At 42.2% G+C, this 20,376-nt stretch overlaps 1 protein-coding gene across 2 annotated transcripts in view; it reads right to left on the minus strand.

Annotated features, from left to right (window-relative positions):
- fignl2 (fidgetin like 2) overlaps window positions 1–20,376 on the minus strand; it is a 54,651-nt gene that overhangs the window by 12,887 nt on the left and 21,388 nt on the right. Inside the window, exons 1-2 of one of the 2 annotated variants that reach the window (XM_079678087.1) lie at window positions 4,190–4,318; window positions 2,253–2,393 (exon numbers count right to left, since the gene is read on the minus strand). In XM_079678087.1, coding sequence (XP_079534213.1) covers window positions 2,253–2,277 — 25 coding nt within the window. In that variant the 5' untranslated portion in view covers window positions 2,278–2,393; window positions 4,190–4,318. Of the gene's footprint in view, window positions 1–2,252; window positions 2,394–4,189; window positions 4,319–20,376 lie in introns of those variants that run through there. The other variant, XM_079678088.1, reaches the window with a different exon arrangement.

A 20,376-nucleotide genomic window follows, 5' to 3' on the forward strand; every position in this document is an offset into this window, starting at 1 on the left:
ACCAGCAGGGGCCCCAGCAACAAGAGTTAGGGCACTCCTGGGTTGGCGGCCTGGGACTGATTTAAGAGTGTGTTTGAAGTGCAGATTACAGATTCTTTGCACCAAATCCCTCCAGGAGTATCCATGGCCCCTGGAATCTCTCTCAGGTTTCTCCTCATGTCTTGCCATGGCTTCTCGCCCCAGCTTGAAGTCCAAGGGACTGGCCGGAGACAAGGGCCAGGGCCGGACGCGCCGGGGGAAAATGAGACACCCACACACTGGCTAAACCTTTGGACTGGATTTGTAAGAGCAGGCTTGATAACAAAGACTTAAGTGTGTTTGTGGGTGTACCTGTCCTGAGAGTATGCCTACAGAGGTAGTATTGGGAAGCAGGAATGCTCCACATTCCCACAAAGGGGATTCCAACATGAAGGTGAGAGTCTTCGCATGTCCTGCACATGTGCAAAGTGCCTCATTGTCGGATTCATGACTACAGTCTTTAAGTAAAAGACAGTGAGCTGCAGTGTCACCAGCAAGCAAAGGGGTGTGTTTGTGTGTCACTGATCTGAGAGTAAACAACGTGACTACCTAACACTGCTGTGTGTACACACACACACACACACACACACACACACACACACACACACACACACACACACACACACACACACACACACACACACACACACACACACACACACACACACACACACACACACACACACACACACACACACACACACACACACACACACACACACACACACACACACACACACACACACACACGTGTAAGCTGTTCTGAAACGATGTCCGGATTGCAGAAGCTCAGCAGAACAGAGCCACTCTGTACATGAAGGACCATGAAACTTTTGGACAGAGCAGATGAAAACCAGCATTGTGCATCCCGACAGTAAAAGTAACTCACACAAAAAGGCAAGAACGTAGGGAACTGGAAGATGCCCATGAAGGACCAGCAGTGTGCCGGCTCTGAAGGCATGCTAACTATTCTACCAGCAGTTTGTGACATTCTTGGACGTGCTGTCTACTTTAGCAGCAGGGAGAGTGTGTTCGTGTGGACTAGCAGGGTGCAGGGAGCTGATGGAACAACAGCTGAAGCAGACCTGGATGGGAAGCACTGTTGCATGTTCTTGCAAGTGAATGGTCCATCAGTTTTATTTATACAAGTCATGCCAATGTGTCAATGTCAATTGAGTTTAAAGCTTCACATATTTCAAAGGGAAAAAATGAAATGTTCTAGGAGAAGAGGCATTAATTTAACATCATCAAGAGCCACTTGTGTCACTTTCATAACAACACATAAGGTTAACTACTTATTTGGCAGGCGGCAATTTGAAAGTCCACTTATGAGCGGTTGAATATAAACATTTACAAAAAGCAAACAAATTGTCATGGTGACTATTAAACATCGGACTCTGATGCTTTTATCAAGTGGTCTTGTCGAGTATTTTTTCTCACACCCACACACTTGCAATACAGAGATTGTGTAATCCATTTTTGGAATGTTTGAAAAATAAAGTTTTTCCCATTATTTATGAAGTATCATTTTTTAATCAACCTGTACATTTTCTACCTCTTTTGTTGTAACTGTCAGGCTGAAAATGCTGTTAATGCTCCTTTGAGGCGTGTCAAAGAGCTGGGAAGAAGGGGCTCTTGATGCCGAGGCCACGGAGGCAGCCCCATGCTGGCTGGGAAACAATGCTGTTTTGGAGAGCCAGAGCACTGGACTCAAATGAAACCTGGTGGGTGGGTGGGTGGGTGCAAAGGGGGGGAGCCCAAAACTGGACACGTCAGTTATTAGGTCAGCATTCAAGGGGGAAAAGAGAGAGCAGGGAAGAAGGGGGGAGGCAGGGGGCAGCTTGTGTAGTCCTTAGCTGTATTGGTAAAATGACACTGGCAGAACCGAGGGGTTTCTGCTGCTTTAACCATCAGCCCTACAACCTCCCTCTGTTTCTCTTCCTTCCACCGTTGGTGTCTTCCGCCTTGTGATGAAACATTCAGGCAGGGTCGATGCCCGGGGTTTAGCATTTCCACAGCGCACGTCAAGGAAAAAGTCAGGTTTCTGCTGTGAGGCTTGCACATTTTAACAGCTACCTGTGCATTTTCCCTTCTGTTTGCAAAACTACAGAACATAGTGTCCTGTCCCGCTTACTTTGGCAGCGGGGGCTCATTGATTCAGGCAAAGTCCAACTTAGTCAACTGGGGCTGTGACATGCAGAGAAGAAGAGAGGTATAAAAGGTAGTGTACTCACTATAGGGGACAATAGGACTCAGCATTCTGTGGAGCTGGTCTCAGTTAGGAGGAATGCTGTTTTGTGAATGCCAGCTAAGGTTAGCGTCCGTCCGGCTGTAGTCCATCACTAGCATGAGCTCGCACTGACAACCCAACAGCCCTGAGAAAGAGGGGGGGAGAGAGAGAGAGAGAGCGAGAAAGCGAGAGAGAGAGAGAGAGAGAGAGAGAGAGAGAGAGAGAGAGAGAGAGAGAGAGAGAGAGAGAGAGAGAGAGAGAGAGAGAGGGAGTTATAGGCTGCTGCACAATGTCTGGACAAACACTCACATGTCAACCAAGCCTTTCACAAAAGCTCGCACAGCAACACACACCTAAACACACACACAAACACACAGAGCAGAAGTCACCCAGAGAATGATAGAATTACTGACCAACCTGAGAACCCTATCAGTGTAACACAAACACTGTTCTCTCTCTCTCTCTCACACACACACACACACACACACACACACACACACACACACACACACACACACACACACACACACACACACACACACACACACACACACACACACACACACACACACACACACACACACACACACACACACACACACACACACACACAAACACACACACACACAGCCAAATTGACACACACAAGGGTATTCATTATAGGCAGGCATTAATCTGATTGTGAAGCTGCGTTCAGCCTCTAAAGAGGGCTTTCTAAATCTGCCTCACAAAAAGACTCATGCATACCATTGCTCTGTGCACTGGGGCAATAAAACTGCATTGTAGGACACCAAACACGTTTGGAGCTGCATAAGCAAAATGATAAGGAAAGGTATTTTAAAAGAAATGTATAAACCTCTATTTGAGTTGTACTTGGAAATGATGTTGATTAAAAACAACTTTAATCAACTAACATTGTTTGTCTAATTGCAAAGATCCATCAAAAATAAAGTACTATCCATCTCTATTTGGGTTTGGGTATTACATTTCATATTGTAATCGTGCACAGATTGCAAAAATGCATAGTTCCTGTTTCATCGTTTTATTCTGATATGAGGCCACTTTCTGAGAAAACTCATGAGATATTATATTATATATATTAATATATTATTATATATTATTTCAACTTTGAAAATGTTTTTTTTTTCACAACAACAATATTTGGGCCCTTTCTCAAATAAGTGGAAACCAAATGATATTTTTACGCGCATTACTGCTACGTTGCTTAATCAAATATAGTGTAAAACCAATAGAGGATTGAGAAATTGTTTCCCAGTTTTGTTTTTATCTGAAAATGTTTTTATCCCACAATTATATTTAAATATTTTTCATAAATATGCAGTCAATGTATAACACATATAAAATGTCTATGAAAATGTATTTATGGAAATGGTATGATACAAACAAAATTCTATAAAATAACTTTAATTTATTCAACATTAGTGACATTATTAGGACATTTAATGTTTAACACATTATTACATTTTTCACAGAGACTCTATCTTCCTTATTATAAAAACGAACAAGTAATGACACATTTATATTCACTCGTTTACCATTTCACATGGAAGAGAAATTACGCAATGACCACACGGCTGTCCCTGGACACTAGGCTTCACGTTCAACGCTGCCACTGACCAAGACCCCTCCTGCTCTAACTGACAGCCAACTTTTAACACTTTGCCCAGAATAACTAACTGCGCTCCGGCAGCAAACCATAGCTTCCACTTAAAAAACAAACACAGCTCTGTCCTCGCACAGCTCGGGGAGCGGCTGAGAGGAGAAGACATCGTTGTGAAGTTTAGTTTGCTTCATGGTCAGTGGCCAAAGAAGAGAGCTGCTCCAACACGCTGAGCTCCAGTCAGTGGAGCCAAGTGAAACAGCAGGAGAGCAAATGACAGCAGATCAACACAGAGACGCTGAGAAGACAGGCAGCCTTACCTATTCATGCCTGCATGTCCTCCATCAGATCTGAGAGCGCTACTATAATCCCTGGTGCAGACCGGAGTCGTGTGTGCACCGCTATGCCTTTTCCACATATGGGACACAACTCTGCTCTCACTCCCTCCCTCACTCACTCTACCACTCACTCTACCTCTCTCTCTCTCTCTCTCTCTCTCTCTCTCCAGTGACAACAGAGCGTGCACTCAGCTCCCCTCCCCCATGGATATCCCATCCCCCTCTCCCTCCCTTCCTTCTCTCTCTTTATGCTAAAAGTATTTAAGTAGGGAGAGAGAGAGAGAAGGAAGGGAGGAAAGAGAGGGCGGGGGGACTGACCAATGGTGCTCTGGAGGAGAGAGAGGGCGACCACACTGAAGCTTGGATACAGAGGACAGTGGAGAGAGGGAGAGCGTGGGGGGGAGAGAGAGAAAGAGTTTTGGTTGGAGGGAAATGACCAGGGTAAATGTGGTTTGCCCCAGGAGGATTAAGAAGGAGCTGGAGGAACAGTGGTGAGATTGTGGTGAAAACACAACAAGCAGCAATCTCCTGTTCCTTCTCTGCGTAGCTTAAATGGTTCAAGTTACTAAAACAATGTGATCATTGACTTATTTCTTATTAAAAACGACTACACAACCAAACTAATTACTAAGAGGGAGAAAAAATGTCACCTTACTTGATACATCACTTTTTTTGTAGATAATCGCTCAACAACTCCCCAGCTGCCACACCCACACACCACATATTCTCAATGTAACGTCTTTTCAAATAGAAAACAAGACAATGTGGTTTAGCAAGCAGCCAGCCTACGGTTTGAGGTATTTACTGATTAACTCCTGGTGACTACTCTTTAGTCACTAGCACTACAGCAGTCCTGTCCTCACGGGGCCCTAATTGGAGGACGGCTATACAACATATCAGGCTTCAAGGTGGTCTTCTCCCAGAACCCTGACATTTGAGTCCCTCAGCGAATCATAAAATTCATACCAAGAAGGATGTTCTATGTAGACTGTGACGTCAGCCATAGGTTTCTGAGGAGCCGTTGTAAACCTCAAAGTGCGTGCCTACGGTGGCCGTCATCTTGGCAGTGATGCTGCCGACTAACTAATATCAAAACGGGCATAATGGGTAGAATTGAGGAGCCCAGGTGACTGAGCAGGGCAATCAGCTAACAACCTGAGATGGCGCCCATTCATAAGCCTTAATACAACAAACATATTAATAATATAAACATTAATCTCATGTTTTGTTATGAGTAAAGAAACTAGCTACTGTATAGAGACCAACACCTTTTTGTACCAGGGTGTGCATTTGAGTATTTCTGCTGTAAAGTTGGCCATTTTAACATGTGGGTCTTGTGGCAGCACTAAGAGCACAGCTGAGTGTGGAAATAATTTCGCATTTTTTATTTTCAATGTTTTGCCCCGACTTTCATGAAAGAGACCCGTCTTGGTTCTGGTCATTTGTTTACCTACTTATTAAAAGGTTGCCTGCGATGTGATGAGTTTAAAAAAAAAAAAAAATCACAATGAAACCGTCCCAAGACATGGCGATTAGGGCTAGTCCTTAAACTACAGCTACTGGCTTCACAGCCAACTAAGGCACAAAAACTAGTGATTACTGTCACAATGATGAGACCAACGATAAATGAACAAATTTGAAACAAAGGGTTCCAGACGTCGTATAACATTGTTTCTTATTAGTTAGTAGGTTTCAAGATTTCTCAGTAAAACCTTTTTAAGAGAACAAACTCTTAAAGCTTAGCATGCAACACTAAATGTTGGGGAAATATTCTCCTATAGGCCCATACCTTTGACCCAGTTGATCAGTTTGTACTGCCCTCAGTGAGCAAAGGCCTGCAACCTTGGGCTGCTGTGCTCTCAGTGTTATGTCTCACTATTACTGCCTGTTGGCGTCAGCTGATAGAGGTGTTATATTGCTCCTCCTGTTTTATCTTATATGCACAATGTTGATTATTCTCTCAGAACCAGCTAAATACAGGGGTCTGGGGTAGAGATCTTCAGAACTGGTTTGGCATCTACTGTGTCAACTCGTGGCAGAGCACAGGTCTTGCGAATTCTCTGGCCGAAGCTCCATCAGTGTTTACCATCAAAGTTCCTGCTCTCCCTGTGTCTCTCTGAGTCTCGTCTCCATTGCTTCAGAAGTTTCCATCACACTAAACACTCAAATAAAATAGCGTTTCAAAAATGTTGCAAGTTCATGAACCAATGTTTATGTCAGAAGTGCTTCCAAACTTCATGCATGTCATGGTCATGTGCTGCTTCAGCTTCATTTAGTCACTCTTCACACCCAGCTGCCGGGCTGTTTTTAGCGCCACACTGAGGGCCATATGGCCAAGTCCTCTCCTCCTGTTACACGGTGCCGGCGCTCCAGTCAGGCTTCCATGGTGCGCTGCCGCACTAGCTACAGGACACCACACAAACACACACCCCGTCCACCTCAAGTATTCCTATAGTGAGCACATAGAGTAGGCGGACCAGCTGAAAATAGAGAGGGACCTTGTGATCATATGTTTCGGGTCCAGAGCATCTCTTGTACCTCATCATGTGACCGTATTATTGAAAGTGTTTGCTCCTGGAGGCTAGCTGACATGAAATGAATGCCCCTCTACTGTAGCTATACTTGATCAAAGACCTTATCAAAGTCAACTTTATTGTCGATCGTCCAATCTCCCATGATGTTGTACTAACTTTTACTTTTTGGTTTATTACAACATGTGTCATTTGGCTATCATTCATATCCATAATATTAAGATTGTACAAGTAATTTGTTAACGGTAAGTAACTTGCCGAGTCTAGAGTCTGCGATTCTAGAGAAAGATTGTTGATATTGGAACTCAATACCCAATCAAAATAACCCTCATGTCAGTGGGGTTGGGCATTGAGAGCCAGATCCAAATTATGAAAAGTAAGAATACAAAGGAATCGTAATTTCAATTATTTCAGTATTCTCTTATCGGTTCCTAAACCACATCAGTTTGTTCCTAAACCACATATTTAGCTCAAACATTTGCTATACACAGAGCATATTTTTGTGGTAATATTCAATAAACAGGCATTTACTTTTCGCTGAAAACACCCCATCGGAGGTTAACGTTGATGTTTATGAGCTTGTGGGCAGCACTGTCCTGAGTGGCTAAATAACAACAATAACAGCTAATGGCCGTTTTCAATAAGCAGAATCAGAATGGTTAAAATCCAAACAATACCAAACTCCACTGGTCAACAATATTTACGAACATTAGCATGTCCCATATTTACCTTCTCTCTTTCATTCACTGCTTTTCTAATTATACATCCTCGGTCTTTACCCTGTCCTGGCTGGGATAATATTGTGTTGGCCAGTCCGAGTCGCTTTGTTTGTTTGTTTCCGTTTACAGAGCCAGGTCTCTGTATGAACACCAGATGTTTTTTCAGCCAATACACAGAATAGACAGCTATCAGACAGCTTACTCAACCTTATGTTAGTCAAACTTGACGAAACTATGAAAGAGGAAAAACACCAAAAACTATACATTTACTACCCAAACTATACATTATAAACATCCATCAGTTTGCCGACCATCTTCCTGGTTCAACTTTGGCCTACCTTGACGCAGTGTTTACTCATCGCTACTGTGCAGCTTCCTGTACAATGTTTGGAAGTTAATAACCTGTGACTGTCTGACAGCTGTTTCTTTTCCTTGGCAGACTCTCATGGGTTCCTGGGTACTTGAGTGAGTAATAACATATAACTGATTGGGGAAAAGCAAAGAAATAAAATCCAGGTTGTAATAAACTGTAATTATCCTATCCAAACACATGGCCTTTGAAAGTGCGAAGACATGTGGGTTGAGCTATTTCAGTAGATGCCCCAGTGGTCAGTGACATGGCTCAAATTGGAATGTAGGGCAATAAACCCTTTGGAGGAAACGCTGCAACTCATTAGAGTAGTTACAAAACTTAACACACCTGGTGAGTCCCAGTTCAGAACCACAATTAGACTCCTTAATGTTTTCCCTAATATGGGACTCTCAATAGATTTGCTAATGGTGTCTCTGTGGGGGGTTAGGTGAGGGTACGGTTGAGTAGGGATGTTGAAAGCAGACAACTCTGGTGCTCTCTCCATCACTCTATTGCCTTATTAGTGCTGAGGCAGCAGTGTGTAGACACAGGCAGCCTGCTGAGCCCAGCACTACTGAAGCACAAAGACTTCAGGGCCCCAGGACACGAGACGGGCCAAAAACAGAGAAAAATAAGACTGAGAGTTTGAAAGAGACAGAGCATGAACGCACGCAAAGATTAGTTCCAGAGTGATCTGACAGGTGTCACTTGGAGATCCCACCCCAAACTCTCAAAAACATGTAGATATTTTATGAGAAGGGGAAAGTGGCCATAATATTTGTTCTGTTTAGCAGAAAAAGCACCCAAACATTGTGTTTCGTAAATGTTTTACATTGGAACAATATTTCACACTGCTTGTTGTTGGGAGGTCATAGATTGCACATACTTGACAGTGCTTCTAAAAGTTTCTGACATTTTGTAACCATGCTATATTAAATAGGGTTGTCATGATTCTCCAAACCTATGATTAAATTTGACCCTCTTTTCGAAATCACCGTCAGTGGCGTTTTCTCCTGGATGCCAAGGGAAGTCAGGCTTCCCCTGTTTTTTCGGATTGTACAGTAGTTATCATTTTAATAAATAAATAAAAACACTTCGTTTAGTTTCGGATTTTTTTTGTTGTGTGTTGCTGCCGGCCCGTCTCTCCCCCATTCTCATTGAGTATTTTACAAAGAGTGAAACAGCGCCCCTCTAGATGTTATGGTGAAACAGTAGATTGCACTCTCTGTTGCGAGAGGAGGCCAGCCGAAATTTGCTTCCCTTTGTGAAAAAAAAGGGAGGGATTGACCAATCAGATGAGGCTCACGTCATGCCCCTGCCAACCTGTGATTGGTCAGGGCCATGCCAAGGGAAGCCAGAGGCGGCTGGCTTCCCTTGTCTCAAAATCCAATCAAATCGCATCAACTTAGTGGTGCAGTGACGCGTCCCAAAAAGCGGAAGTAAGCTGCGCACGGTTTCCCTAGACAAAATAGCAATGGGATTTCTCCATAGGATTTTGGAAAATAGCTCGAAAAAAGGTCAGTGGAAAACGAACCTGGTAAATGCACGTTTTGTTCATTCGGATAATATCCACATGTCTACCCTACTTTTATAATTTTCGAATCATAAATCTAATCAATAGAAGATAGATAGCGTCACTGCACCACTCTAACCGCCGTTAGAAAGTAGCAAGCAACTGAAGCAAGTGCAATTATGGAGGGTGGAGATTTGGAATATTTAATCAAAAATAATTGTACTAAACTTCCGCTGCAGCAGCAACAGCAAATACAATCTGATGACAATGCCCAATGCCCAAACTGGAGCTGTGTACAGCGAGGAACAAAGGAGCGAACCGGACGTAAAACGTTAAAGGTCTCCTGATTTAGTTTGTGAATGAATGCTTATTAGAGTTTCGGATGGAGAATGCGTGCGGACCTGTCGGTCAGATAACAGGCGTGTGTAAGTCCTGCATCTGTATGATACAAATGTGTGTAAAATGATACCGGGCGCTGTAATCACTCATCTGGTTACGTTATTACATTGAACACCCCCCCCCCCCCCCCCCAAAAGAAAGGACGTATTATTGGCTTCCCCTAATTTTTTCCCCACCACGCCACGCTACTGATCACCGTTTGATTCCATTTAAAATTTGAACACAATAAGGCCATATGGTCAAATTAAAGTAATACATTCCTAGCTGGTACATTCGGCTTTAGAAGTTTAAGCACATTGTTGACAGCTCAGGCTCTTTAACTTTCAGAAGACAATGTTGGACATGGGCTACTGTCAGGCATGGGAGGTAGTGTATAGGTGCCTAGTGCCTGGAGGTTAAATGAGAGATATTAGAGGCAGTCAAAGAGCCATGGCAGGCGGAAAATGACTACTGAATGGAAAGAGGGTACAGGTCAGCACGCTATTGTTTGACCTCATACTCCGGGGCACGTCAACTCAACACCTCCATTCAGCAGGTTGTTCGCCATATAATGAACTATGTTAGCAGGTCATCTGGTTTCATCAAGACAAAATGATGAATCAGGCCTATATTTAATTAGATTAAATGAAAATATGCATGCAGCACAGCCCCACAGGGTGATTAGCTAAGCAAAAATATATCCTGCCTTGTGGCTGAATAGACATAAAGTCCTCAGCTAAGAAGGAGGTTGTTGAAGTTTTGCTCCTTATGAAAATACAGTATAACCTCCTCCTGTACACGATCACACCATTCATTGGAAAATTAGCCAAGTATAAATACAGGACTGTCTCAGAAAATTAGAATATTGTGATAAAGTTCTTTATTTTCTGTAATGCAATTAAAAAAACAAAAATGTCATACATTCTGGATTCATTACAAATCAACTGAAATATTGCAAGCCTTTTATTATTTTAATATTGCTGATTATGGCATACAGCTTAAGAAAACTCAAATATCCTATCTCTAAATATTAGAATATCATGAAAAAGTATACTAGTAGGGTGTTCAACGAATCACTTGAATCGTCTAATTAACTCGAAACACCTGCAAGGGTTTCCTGAGCCTTGAAAAACACTCAGCTTGGTTCAGTAAACTAAATCACAAGTATGGGGAAGACTGCTGATCTGACTGCTGTCCAGAGGACCGTCATTGACACCCTCCATCAGGAGGGTAAGACACAAAAATAAATTTCTCAAAGAGCAAGCTGTTCACAGAGTGCAGTTTCAAAGCACATCCACAAAAAGTCTGTTGGAAGGGGGAAATGTGGCAGGAAACGCTGCACAACCAAGAGAGATGACCGCAGCCTTAACAGCATTGTGAAGAAGAGTCGCTTCCAGAATTTGGGGGAGCTTCAAAGACAGTGGACTGAAGCTGGAGTCCAGGTATCAAAAGTCACTGTTCACAGACGTGTCCGGGAAATGGGCTACAATAGCCGTATTCCCATGGTCAAGCCACTTCTGAACTCAAGACAACGGAAGAGGCGTCTGACTTGGGCTAAGGAAAAGAAGCACTGGACAGTTGCACAGTGGTCCAAAGTCCTCTTTTCAGACGAAAGCAAGTTTTGTATTTCATTTGGAAGTCAAGGCGCCAGAGTCTGGAGAAAGGCTGGAGAGGAGCAAAATCCAAGTTGCTTGAAATCCAGTGTGAAGTTCCCACAGTCAGCGATGGTTTGGGGAGCCATGTCAGCTGCTGGTGTTGGTCCACTGTGTTTCATCAAGCCCAGAGTAAATGCAGCTGTGTACCAAGAGATTTTAGAGCACTACATGCTTCCGTCTGCTGAAAAGCTCTATGGAGATGAGGAATTCATTTTCCAGCATGATCTGGCACCTGCCCACAGTGCCAAAACCACCAGTAACTGGTGTACTGACCATGGCATTACTGTCCTCGATTGGCCTGCAAATTCCCCTGACCTGAACCCCATAGAGAATATGTGGGGTATTGTGAAGAAGAAGCTGAAAGACACCAGACCCAACAATGCTAATGAGCTAAAGGCCGCTATTGAAGCATCCTGGGCATCCATAACACCTCAGCAATGCCACAGGCTGATTGCCTCCATGCCACGCCGCATTGATGCAGTAATCCGTGCAAAAGGATTCCCAACCAAGTACTGAGTGCATTAATGGACATTTTCAAATGTTTGATTGTGTTTTGCTGTTATAAATCTTTTTTTTTTTACTTGGTCTGAGGAACTATTCTAATTTTTTGAGATAGGATTTTTGAGTTTTCTTAAGCTGTATGCCATAATCAGCAATATTAAAATAATAAAAGGCTTGCAATATTTCAGTTGATTTGTAATGAATCCAGAATGTATGACATTTTTGTTTTTTTAATTGCATTACAGAAAATAAAGAACTTTATCACAATATTCTAATTTTCTGAGACAGTCCTGTATATACCTGCAAAAACACAATGGCCATGTGTGTAAGGAAAGTGAAGGTTTACTACAGCTTTCATACTGTATGCATGCAGTGAGGCCCGGTAAAGTGCAATATATATAAAAAAAATGGGTGAAGTGGTTAATATATTTTTCAGCCAATCATTTCTGATACCACTCCAAAAACTCGATAGAAACGGTCTTACACGTATTTATGTAGAAATGTATGAGGTGATAATGATTGTCTTAGTAGCATCTCATATGAAAATATGTTCTTTATCATATCAAGCTTTTTGCTGCGCATTATCAACAAATCAAGTAATTCCTTCCAAAACATTTTGGCCTATCAGCTGATGTTCAGGTTATTCAGCTACATACACAGGTTACATAAACATGTTAATTACAAAGTCAGACTTTCACTATAAAAAAAAAGTCTCTTTTACAGTGGTGTTAAGTTAAAGCTGCCTAATTTAACAAAAATAAAAGTATTTTTATTGAAATGATTACCCGTAAAGTGTTTTCAGTGTGACTCATTTTAAAAAAAACATCAGAAATGTTTGTAACTTCCAGAAAATAACAAGATTATTCATTAATTACCGTTGGAAGGGAATTATTTGCAAAGCAAACCTAAATTAAAACAAATGCAGCCTGTGTTATTTAATTTCCCATAGACACCGCTATCAATTGACATTAACCATTGGGGTTAGAGCCTTAGGGATGTTGATACTGTGAACAGCCATATTAACAGAGTGGACGAGGCCTCAGGTTAGAGACATAATGGCTGACCTCAGAACACTAATTGTTACCAGGACTGTGTGGACTTCCCGATTGAAGCACTACTTCAGGGGAACGAAACCTATTTTTTCAAACACCAAGGCCTGTAAGCAGATAACGTTCCCAGACAAATGTTGTACTTTTTGTTTTGAAAACACATATTACATGTCATTTTCTGTTTCCCCCTTTAAACCTGAATAAAGCATGAAAAAACTGTGAGGTGTTGAAGTTGTGTGATGTGCACAAAACCTATGGTCAGGATTGTACATTCACAGTAATGTATCAATAATAGACAATAAACAATCCACAAGTGTGGTGTGTTAGTTGTGATAATCACTTCCAGACTTCCAAGGTTTGCCGATATCATTTCATTAGCGCAGAGGAGCGAGTGCCGAGGCTTTAACCGGGATTAGGGCAGAGTGAGAAACTCTACCCCGGCCCCAGTTGCCCCGAAGAGGGCTGGCCGAGCAGTGGAGGAAGGGACAAAGTAAGTGTGTGTGTGTGTGTGTGTGTGTGTGTGTGTGTGTGTGTGTGTGTGTGTGTGTGTGTGTGTGTGTGTGTGTGTGTGTGTGTGTGTGTGTGTGTGTGTGTGTGTGTGTGTGTGTGTGTCTGTGTGTGTGTAAGAAAGAGATGGACGGAGGGACGGACGGGGGGTCTGCGGGATTATTAGTGGGAGGTTCAGCTGTTTATTATTCCAATTCTATCTCTAACAGCTGAAAATTGGAGAATTAGGCAGCAGCCCTGAGCAACCTGGGGATCAATGCAGAGGGGTTAAACCCTGTGGCAAGGCTCCACACACTGACAGCGCTCACAGATACTGACGCAGCACATAAACACACCACAGAGGTCATTCACAAAACTTAACAGACACATCAGATTTACCGCTCTGAAGTGATAAGACACTCAAAGACTTCACAGGTCGATGAATAGCTTCACACTTCAGACGTGGGTGACTGTTTGAAAAGCATATAGCTGTGTTAGTCAGCTGCTAATAGCTTCAGAAATTCTATTGAGTTTCGCCTTTCAAGCTATAGCGAAGTGTCTGCAAAGCACCAAACACAAATTAAGGTCTCTTGATTCTGTCATTTGAAGCATTTTTTAGAGAAACTCTTTTCTTTATGCTGATGATCCTGACCTCTGACCATAGAGGAACTTCAGAGAAAGCAAGCCGAACACACTCTTGAAAATTCTGCAACACATCGACCGACTCTCCGTACATCACTGCACATTCTCTGTCACCTACACTGTTGGTGTGAGCCTGGAGTGTCTGAGGATCTCTGGTCACGTCCATGCATGTTGCTAAAGCACATGTGACACTGGGAACTGTGAAACCTGAACTTTCCACGCCATGTAGGCATGCAGTCTGAAGGCACAGTCTTTTAAACATATGCGAGATCTGTGAGTTTAATTTAGATTTTAAAGGAATACTTCCCTCTGTAAATGACTATTTGAATATACATTTCTCCTCTTTTCACATGCCTCAACAATGAAAGAAAAATCAATAGATGAATAGAAGGAAATGGGGAAGCAAATAACAACACCACTATATCAAAATATTTGTTTAATTCTCTCACACAACCTCCTGTTTAGAATAATACAAGTCTAATTTAAGCAGTCATAAGCTCACTTTCTAAAACTAAACTTTTCACCTCTGCATAAACAGTCTCACGCTTGATCATGCACACTACACGTCCGGACGAGTTTGGAGTGTATGAAATACGAAGGTTTTAGCAAAAATGCTGGGGGTTGTGAGAGTTTTGTGAGAGTTTGTAAACAGACGGTTTGATATAGTTTGGCTGTTGTTAAAAGCTGCACCTAATTAGTTCAATTTACTCAAGACCTTTCTCTCTATGAAAGTATTTTGTTTTGTGTTTCTGTCTCTGTGGTTTGCTTTCGGCACTGAGAAACTAGGTAGGCTATCAGACAAACTAGGGGAGATAAAGAGAGAGGTTCTGAAACACTCAATCCTTATGCAGCCAAACATTAACTCCAGATGTGGAGGTCTTCACATCAGCTCTGTGGATCAGTCATAGTGTGTGTTGGCATTTAGACTACAGCTATTAATGCCTCTATGTTGCTTTACAATAAAAACTGCTTAAATCCTGGGCAAAGAAAAAGCAATTAAATATGGAGTACCTATTAAAGAGACTGAGCTAATCCACTAGCGGGAAGAGCTAACACATTAGTTACTATAAATAAGAAACTAAAAGTAATTAAACCTCAGAGTTCCCTTATGCATTTACTAAACACTAAACTGTGTCAGCGCGCACACACACACACACACACACACACACACACACACACACAGGCATGCACGCACGCACGCACACACACACACACACACACACACTGATGTAGTGCATAGCTACCATTTCCTCTTGAATCTACAGACGTATGTTTTAAATCAAATTAAAAAAAATGCTGATATATCTAATGACATATACTGGAGGCAATCCTCTCTTCTTGTCCTACAAATGAGGGCAGGTTGATCAAAAAGGATAACTGATGCAAAACAGAACCTTGCTTACTAAGGCAAGTTGTAACTTGATGCTACAAGTCACTGACATTAATTTGCAAAAATGCTTACTTAATGAAGATGATTTCCTTAAATAATGGCATGCATTTATTCACTGTGAATAGGTCAGCTGCAAATTGCATGAATGTATTCATTATTTCAAATATCTTCCAATGGATTTGCTCCTTTGGCATGAGAAAACAAGTCGCAGAGCACGCTGTGCAGTTTCAGCCTGGTCAGCGGGATGAAAGAAACTTTATCCTTGGAGTTTATCCACAGCCACCAAAATGTTGCAAATAGCAGAAACACAAGCTGGTACTGAAAAATACCAGATAAAAAGAGACTGGTTTTAAGCACCAGCAGACATTGATTGATACCACACTTATTTGTCAATTATCACCAGGAAGAACCTCTCAGTGAACTGCGATAATCCTGTGGCTTTGTGTTCTATAACTTATAGGAAATGTATCAAATCTCTATTTGGCCTGTAGTGTGGTACTGTTATGTTTAATACAATCTCACTTAATCATGGCTCGGACGCCATCCTCTAAAACTAGCAACTATTGATAGAGTGGTTCTCGGCATGAGAGACTTCTCGAAAAATTGATTGAAATGGATTCAATTTGGAAAAGACAATTTATATATTCAGGGCAGGCATGAAGGAAATCAATGTGTCCAATGAGTGTGAGCGAGTGCATCCTGTAATACAATGACTTCATTGGGAGGATATATTGGATATATGAGTTTTATTAATAAGAATTGTAATTTGTACAATGTTCATACTGCATATACATGGATGGTTGAGTGCAATAAAGTGCGGTAATAGAGAGAGGAGAGGGGCTCAACCCAGACCAAACAGAGCATGGCAGAGAGATAAACAGAAGGCACATTATCAAGAGGCACACACACACACACACACACACACACACACACACACACACACACACACACACACACACACACACACACACACACACACTTTCTAGAAAGTTAGGGACTCAATCAGGTAATGTGTAACCAATTTTCTTTTCACTTTGGCTTCTTACATTTTGTAATGGCTGAGTGGTAGATGTAGTATACTTTCAGCTCAGAATCAGTGGACAATTCAGGCTCAAACTCAGAAAAAGGAATTAGTTTCCCCTTACGTGATTGTCACAGACTCCAATGGTTCTTGTTGATCTATTTTCTTCTCAATCAACAGAGGTTAGTAGGGAGCTAATGGCTATTCTCCACTCCTTATTAAACCTTTTCTCCAGGGTCTAACTCGTGCTCAGTGTTCAGGGATACAGGGGCAATGGAGCGGGACAGGGCTCACCGGGGTGTCTTTTCTAAAGTGTCCAAACTGTTGGAGGAGACCTGGACAAAGCAGGAGCCTGGTGAAAGCTGCCTGTTGTCCACCTAATCCAAGCTGTGGCCCTGTCTCCATTGACAACGCAAACCTGAACAATGGTCTCTTTCAAGAGTCGTTCTCTTCACCGACACACTGACACAGCAACAATACAAGAAGACACTTAAAGGAATGGAAATCCTTGTCCATGATCACACATTCTTAACACAGATGATACAGGAAAAAAATGCATCTGTAAATGACAGTCTAAAATAAATAGAGTTTTCCTCTAAAAAAAAGAAAGCTCTGTGAGGCAGAAACGTGAAGCCACAGGCACCAAAGATTGGTCTTCCATATCTCCACTGATAAATGCAATAAATGGAAGCCTGCGATCGCCACTTGTACTAGACCAAAGGGTGAAATAGGCTTCAACATGCGGTCTTGTATCAAATGATTTCTCTTCTTCGAGATCAGCTTTTCTCGCCTTGCTTTTTCCCTTTCCTCTCAACATATTTGCTGACCAACAGAAAAGGAAGATGAATGCTTCCATTTCAGACGCCGAGGCCCCGTTCTCTCATCTTCTTCGATCCAGATTTTCACATTAAACTTGTAATAGCATACGACCCTGCAAGGCACGATTCTCATTCAGGTGGGCCATGTTATATGAATGAGATTTTGTGAAATGCCAATATTTATGCACATACATTCGCATTCCCAGCCTTTCTCATCATTGCATCTTCTTCAGTATTAAAAGGAAGAGCAGCTGTCATTTGATACATCAAATTATACCGTGGAATACACAAAGATATGCATGAACCACAGCCACAGAATAAACAACCACAGCTCACCTTACAGACACAGGTTAGCCTGAAATGAGCTTCTCCTCTCTGCTTTGTGCAGCAAGGCATGGCCAGCTGGCTGCCCAGCTACTCTACAGTTGTTGGGAAGGTCATCTGTCAGAGAATGAACTAGGCTGTGGCCGTTTGGCATCCCCAGGAGGTATGCAGAGAGAGGAGAGCTGTCTCTGAAGGACACTTTCCCTCCTCTCCTGTGCTCTAATTCAATCGTTCTGACAGGGTAGCGGTGTCCCAGTGTCTGCCAGTCCAGTAATCTCTGTGTAATTGAGTTCCCAATCAGCCATCCATCAATAATACATCTGGTTCCATGAGGAGAGAGACGGCCACACTGCTCGAGCCCTCCGAATGAGGAGAGGAGACAGGATTCTGCGCGAGTGGCCAGAGAGATCTATTACTTCCTGTAAATCACTAGGCTCTCTGGCTTGTATCAATCAACAAAAAAAGCAACTTCAGAAATGGGATTATTATAAATATAAGCATACGTTTAATCAGAAAGACTGAACACGTCTCTGCTTACTCTATTCATTTACTCTTTAATCTCCCTCTCTGTTTGTTTCTGCTTTCAACTCCAATCAGCTGACATCTCACTTTTAAACTCAAGTTAAAAACTGTTCGGATCGATGCAACCCGCCTCCAACCTCTTCACCTCCCATTCATCTTCATCACAACCAGTCTTCCCAGTTGCTCTTCTAGCGAGCTTATCAGAAATCCTGATCCATATCTCATCCATCCTGATGTTCAGCCATTGCTCTTCACCAGTGTCTAGACTTGATGTGGAGACATTACTGTACAGCTAATGGCCTCTACACACTACTTATTAAAAGATGACGTCAAGATGCGAGCTTATCACCAAAAGAAAACACATTTTTCTAATTATTCTATTGTGAACAATGTGGATATACATTTAAATACTTTTTAATCATCTCTGTTATCATTGCTCCTGATGTACATGTTATATCAGACAGTATCTAGGTGGGTGGTTTGCAAACTGAAAGAGTTGTTCAAGAGGAGCTGTTTAGAAATCAGCCTACGCATCAATGTTACAAACATCACAATGCAATGAATCAGAACCAATAGCAATACGTTGTGTGGTCGAATGGTAGAAAAGATTCAAGGAGAATTTCAAGAGACACATTGAAGCACTTTAATAAAGCCACCTATGGTGTTTTGTAAAGCCTTCGTGAAATGCAGACTGTCCGTAAACACACAACCACATGTTTAAAGTCCACCCACATACTTCTCACTTCTCCGAAGCATGCCAACCCATCAATTAGTGACTAAGACCATGGTCCTCCAAGGTTAAACTGTACAGCTGTCTGAATGATTTTCAATTATACAGCCAGGAAGCCCCCGACAGCTCGCTGGCTCCCACATCCCTCCCTGGTCTCACAGGGTCATTCATAATATCTAATGCCTCCCGTAGATAATTGTCTATCACCACCTCCACAGTGTTATCTCTATTTTCAATTTCCGATCCTGGAGCACCTGATATCCTCTTTTCAAGCCTCAGTTCGCCCCTGCTTTTGCATTATGGATAAACTGCTTTCAATCATTTTGAGAAAGAAATCTCTTTCCAGTAGTGATGCAGTTGTGTTATTAAACTTTGGAGGGAATATTTTTGTCTCATGACATAAATCGACTTCAATAAATGTCAGTAATTATTTGAAAAGTATGAAATCACATTTTGTGATCATCCGCGGCTCCCCACATCACGGTTACATCACGCTCCCAAAGATCCCAGTAGCGCTGTCCCTTTACCCTTGGGTCTGCCAGATTAATGGCTCATTTAAGTCCCCATTACATTACATTAGCCAGCGCACACTGTAGACTCCGGAGCAAATAAATCACATCATGAAAATATTAATCAATCTCAATAAGTGACTGCACATAATCTGTTTGATGTTTAAGACTATGACAAAGGTTTATACTCAGAGCAACAAATTACTGTCAGTCACAGGAATACATTGACTCTAATAGCTCTGGAGCTCTGGAGATACTGGCTTATTATAGCAATGAGGATATGAAGCTCAGGAAGGGGGAATATTCGTGTTGTTTTCTAATACCAGATTTGTACAACCTGAAAGCCAAGTATGTCAGTGTGAGAGTGTATTTCACTACTCAGTGGGCTGAACAGATTCCTTTGGTTGGCTGGTTGGGCCAAAAGTCACAAAATGCCACAAAACAACGCTGCTTGCCCAAGCAATTTCAGAAAACCCATTCTGTGCTGCATAATAGTGTGACAGCATGGGTTCAAGAACATTCTGTGAATTGCAGGCATGGAAAAGGCGTAGGTGTCGTTCACACACCACACACAAACACACAAAACAACACCGTTCCCAGCTGGAGGTTAATTCAATCCCAGCGCCTTCCATTTTGAGGCTGCTGTCAGGCTCAGGTCTGCAGTGTGACATTGTGAGGGAGAGGTAATTACATTTTGGTCCAGTCCGGCGACTCAGCGTCTATTCAGAAGGTGCTGTCAGTGCCCCCCTCTTAAAGGCTGCGGCCACCAGAGAAATGTCCGGCTCTGGACACAGTGCTTTGGACAAACAGCTCACTGAACGCAAACATTGTGCGTATTGTGTAGTCTGTAAAGTTTAGTAGTGCGCTTCTACAGTTTACAGACTACAAAATATAGACTTTTCATGCTTAAACAAAAAAAAATTATCACATTTGTCAGAAATCGAAGTTTAGATATTAAAAGCTTTACATGTAACCACTACTGGTAACATGTATGACTACTACTACTGGTATTCATAGTGCAAAAATAGA

The sequence above is a fragment of the Notothenia rossii genome (genome assembly GCF_949606895.1).
Source record: "Notothenia rossii genome assembly, chromosome: 4".
In the NCBI taxonomy this organism is placed as follows: Eukaryota; Metazoa; Chordata; class Actinopteri; order Perciformes; family Nototheniidae; genus Notothenia; species Notothenia rossii.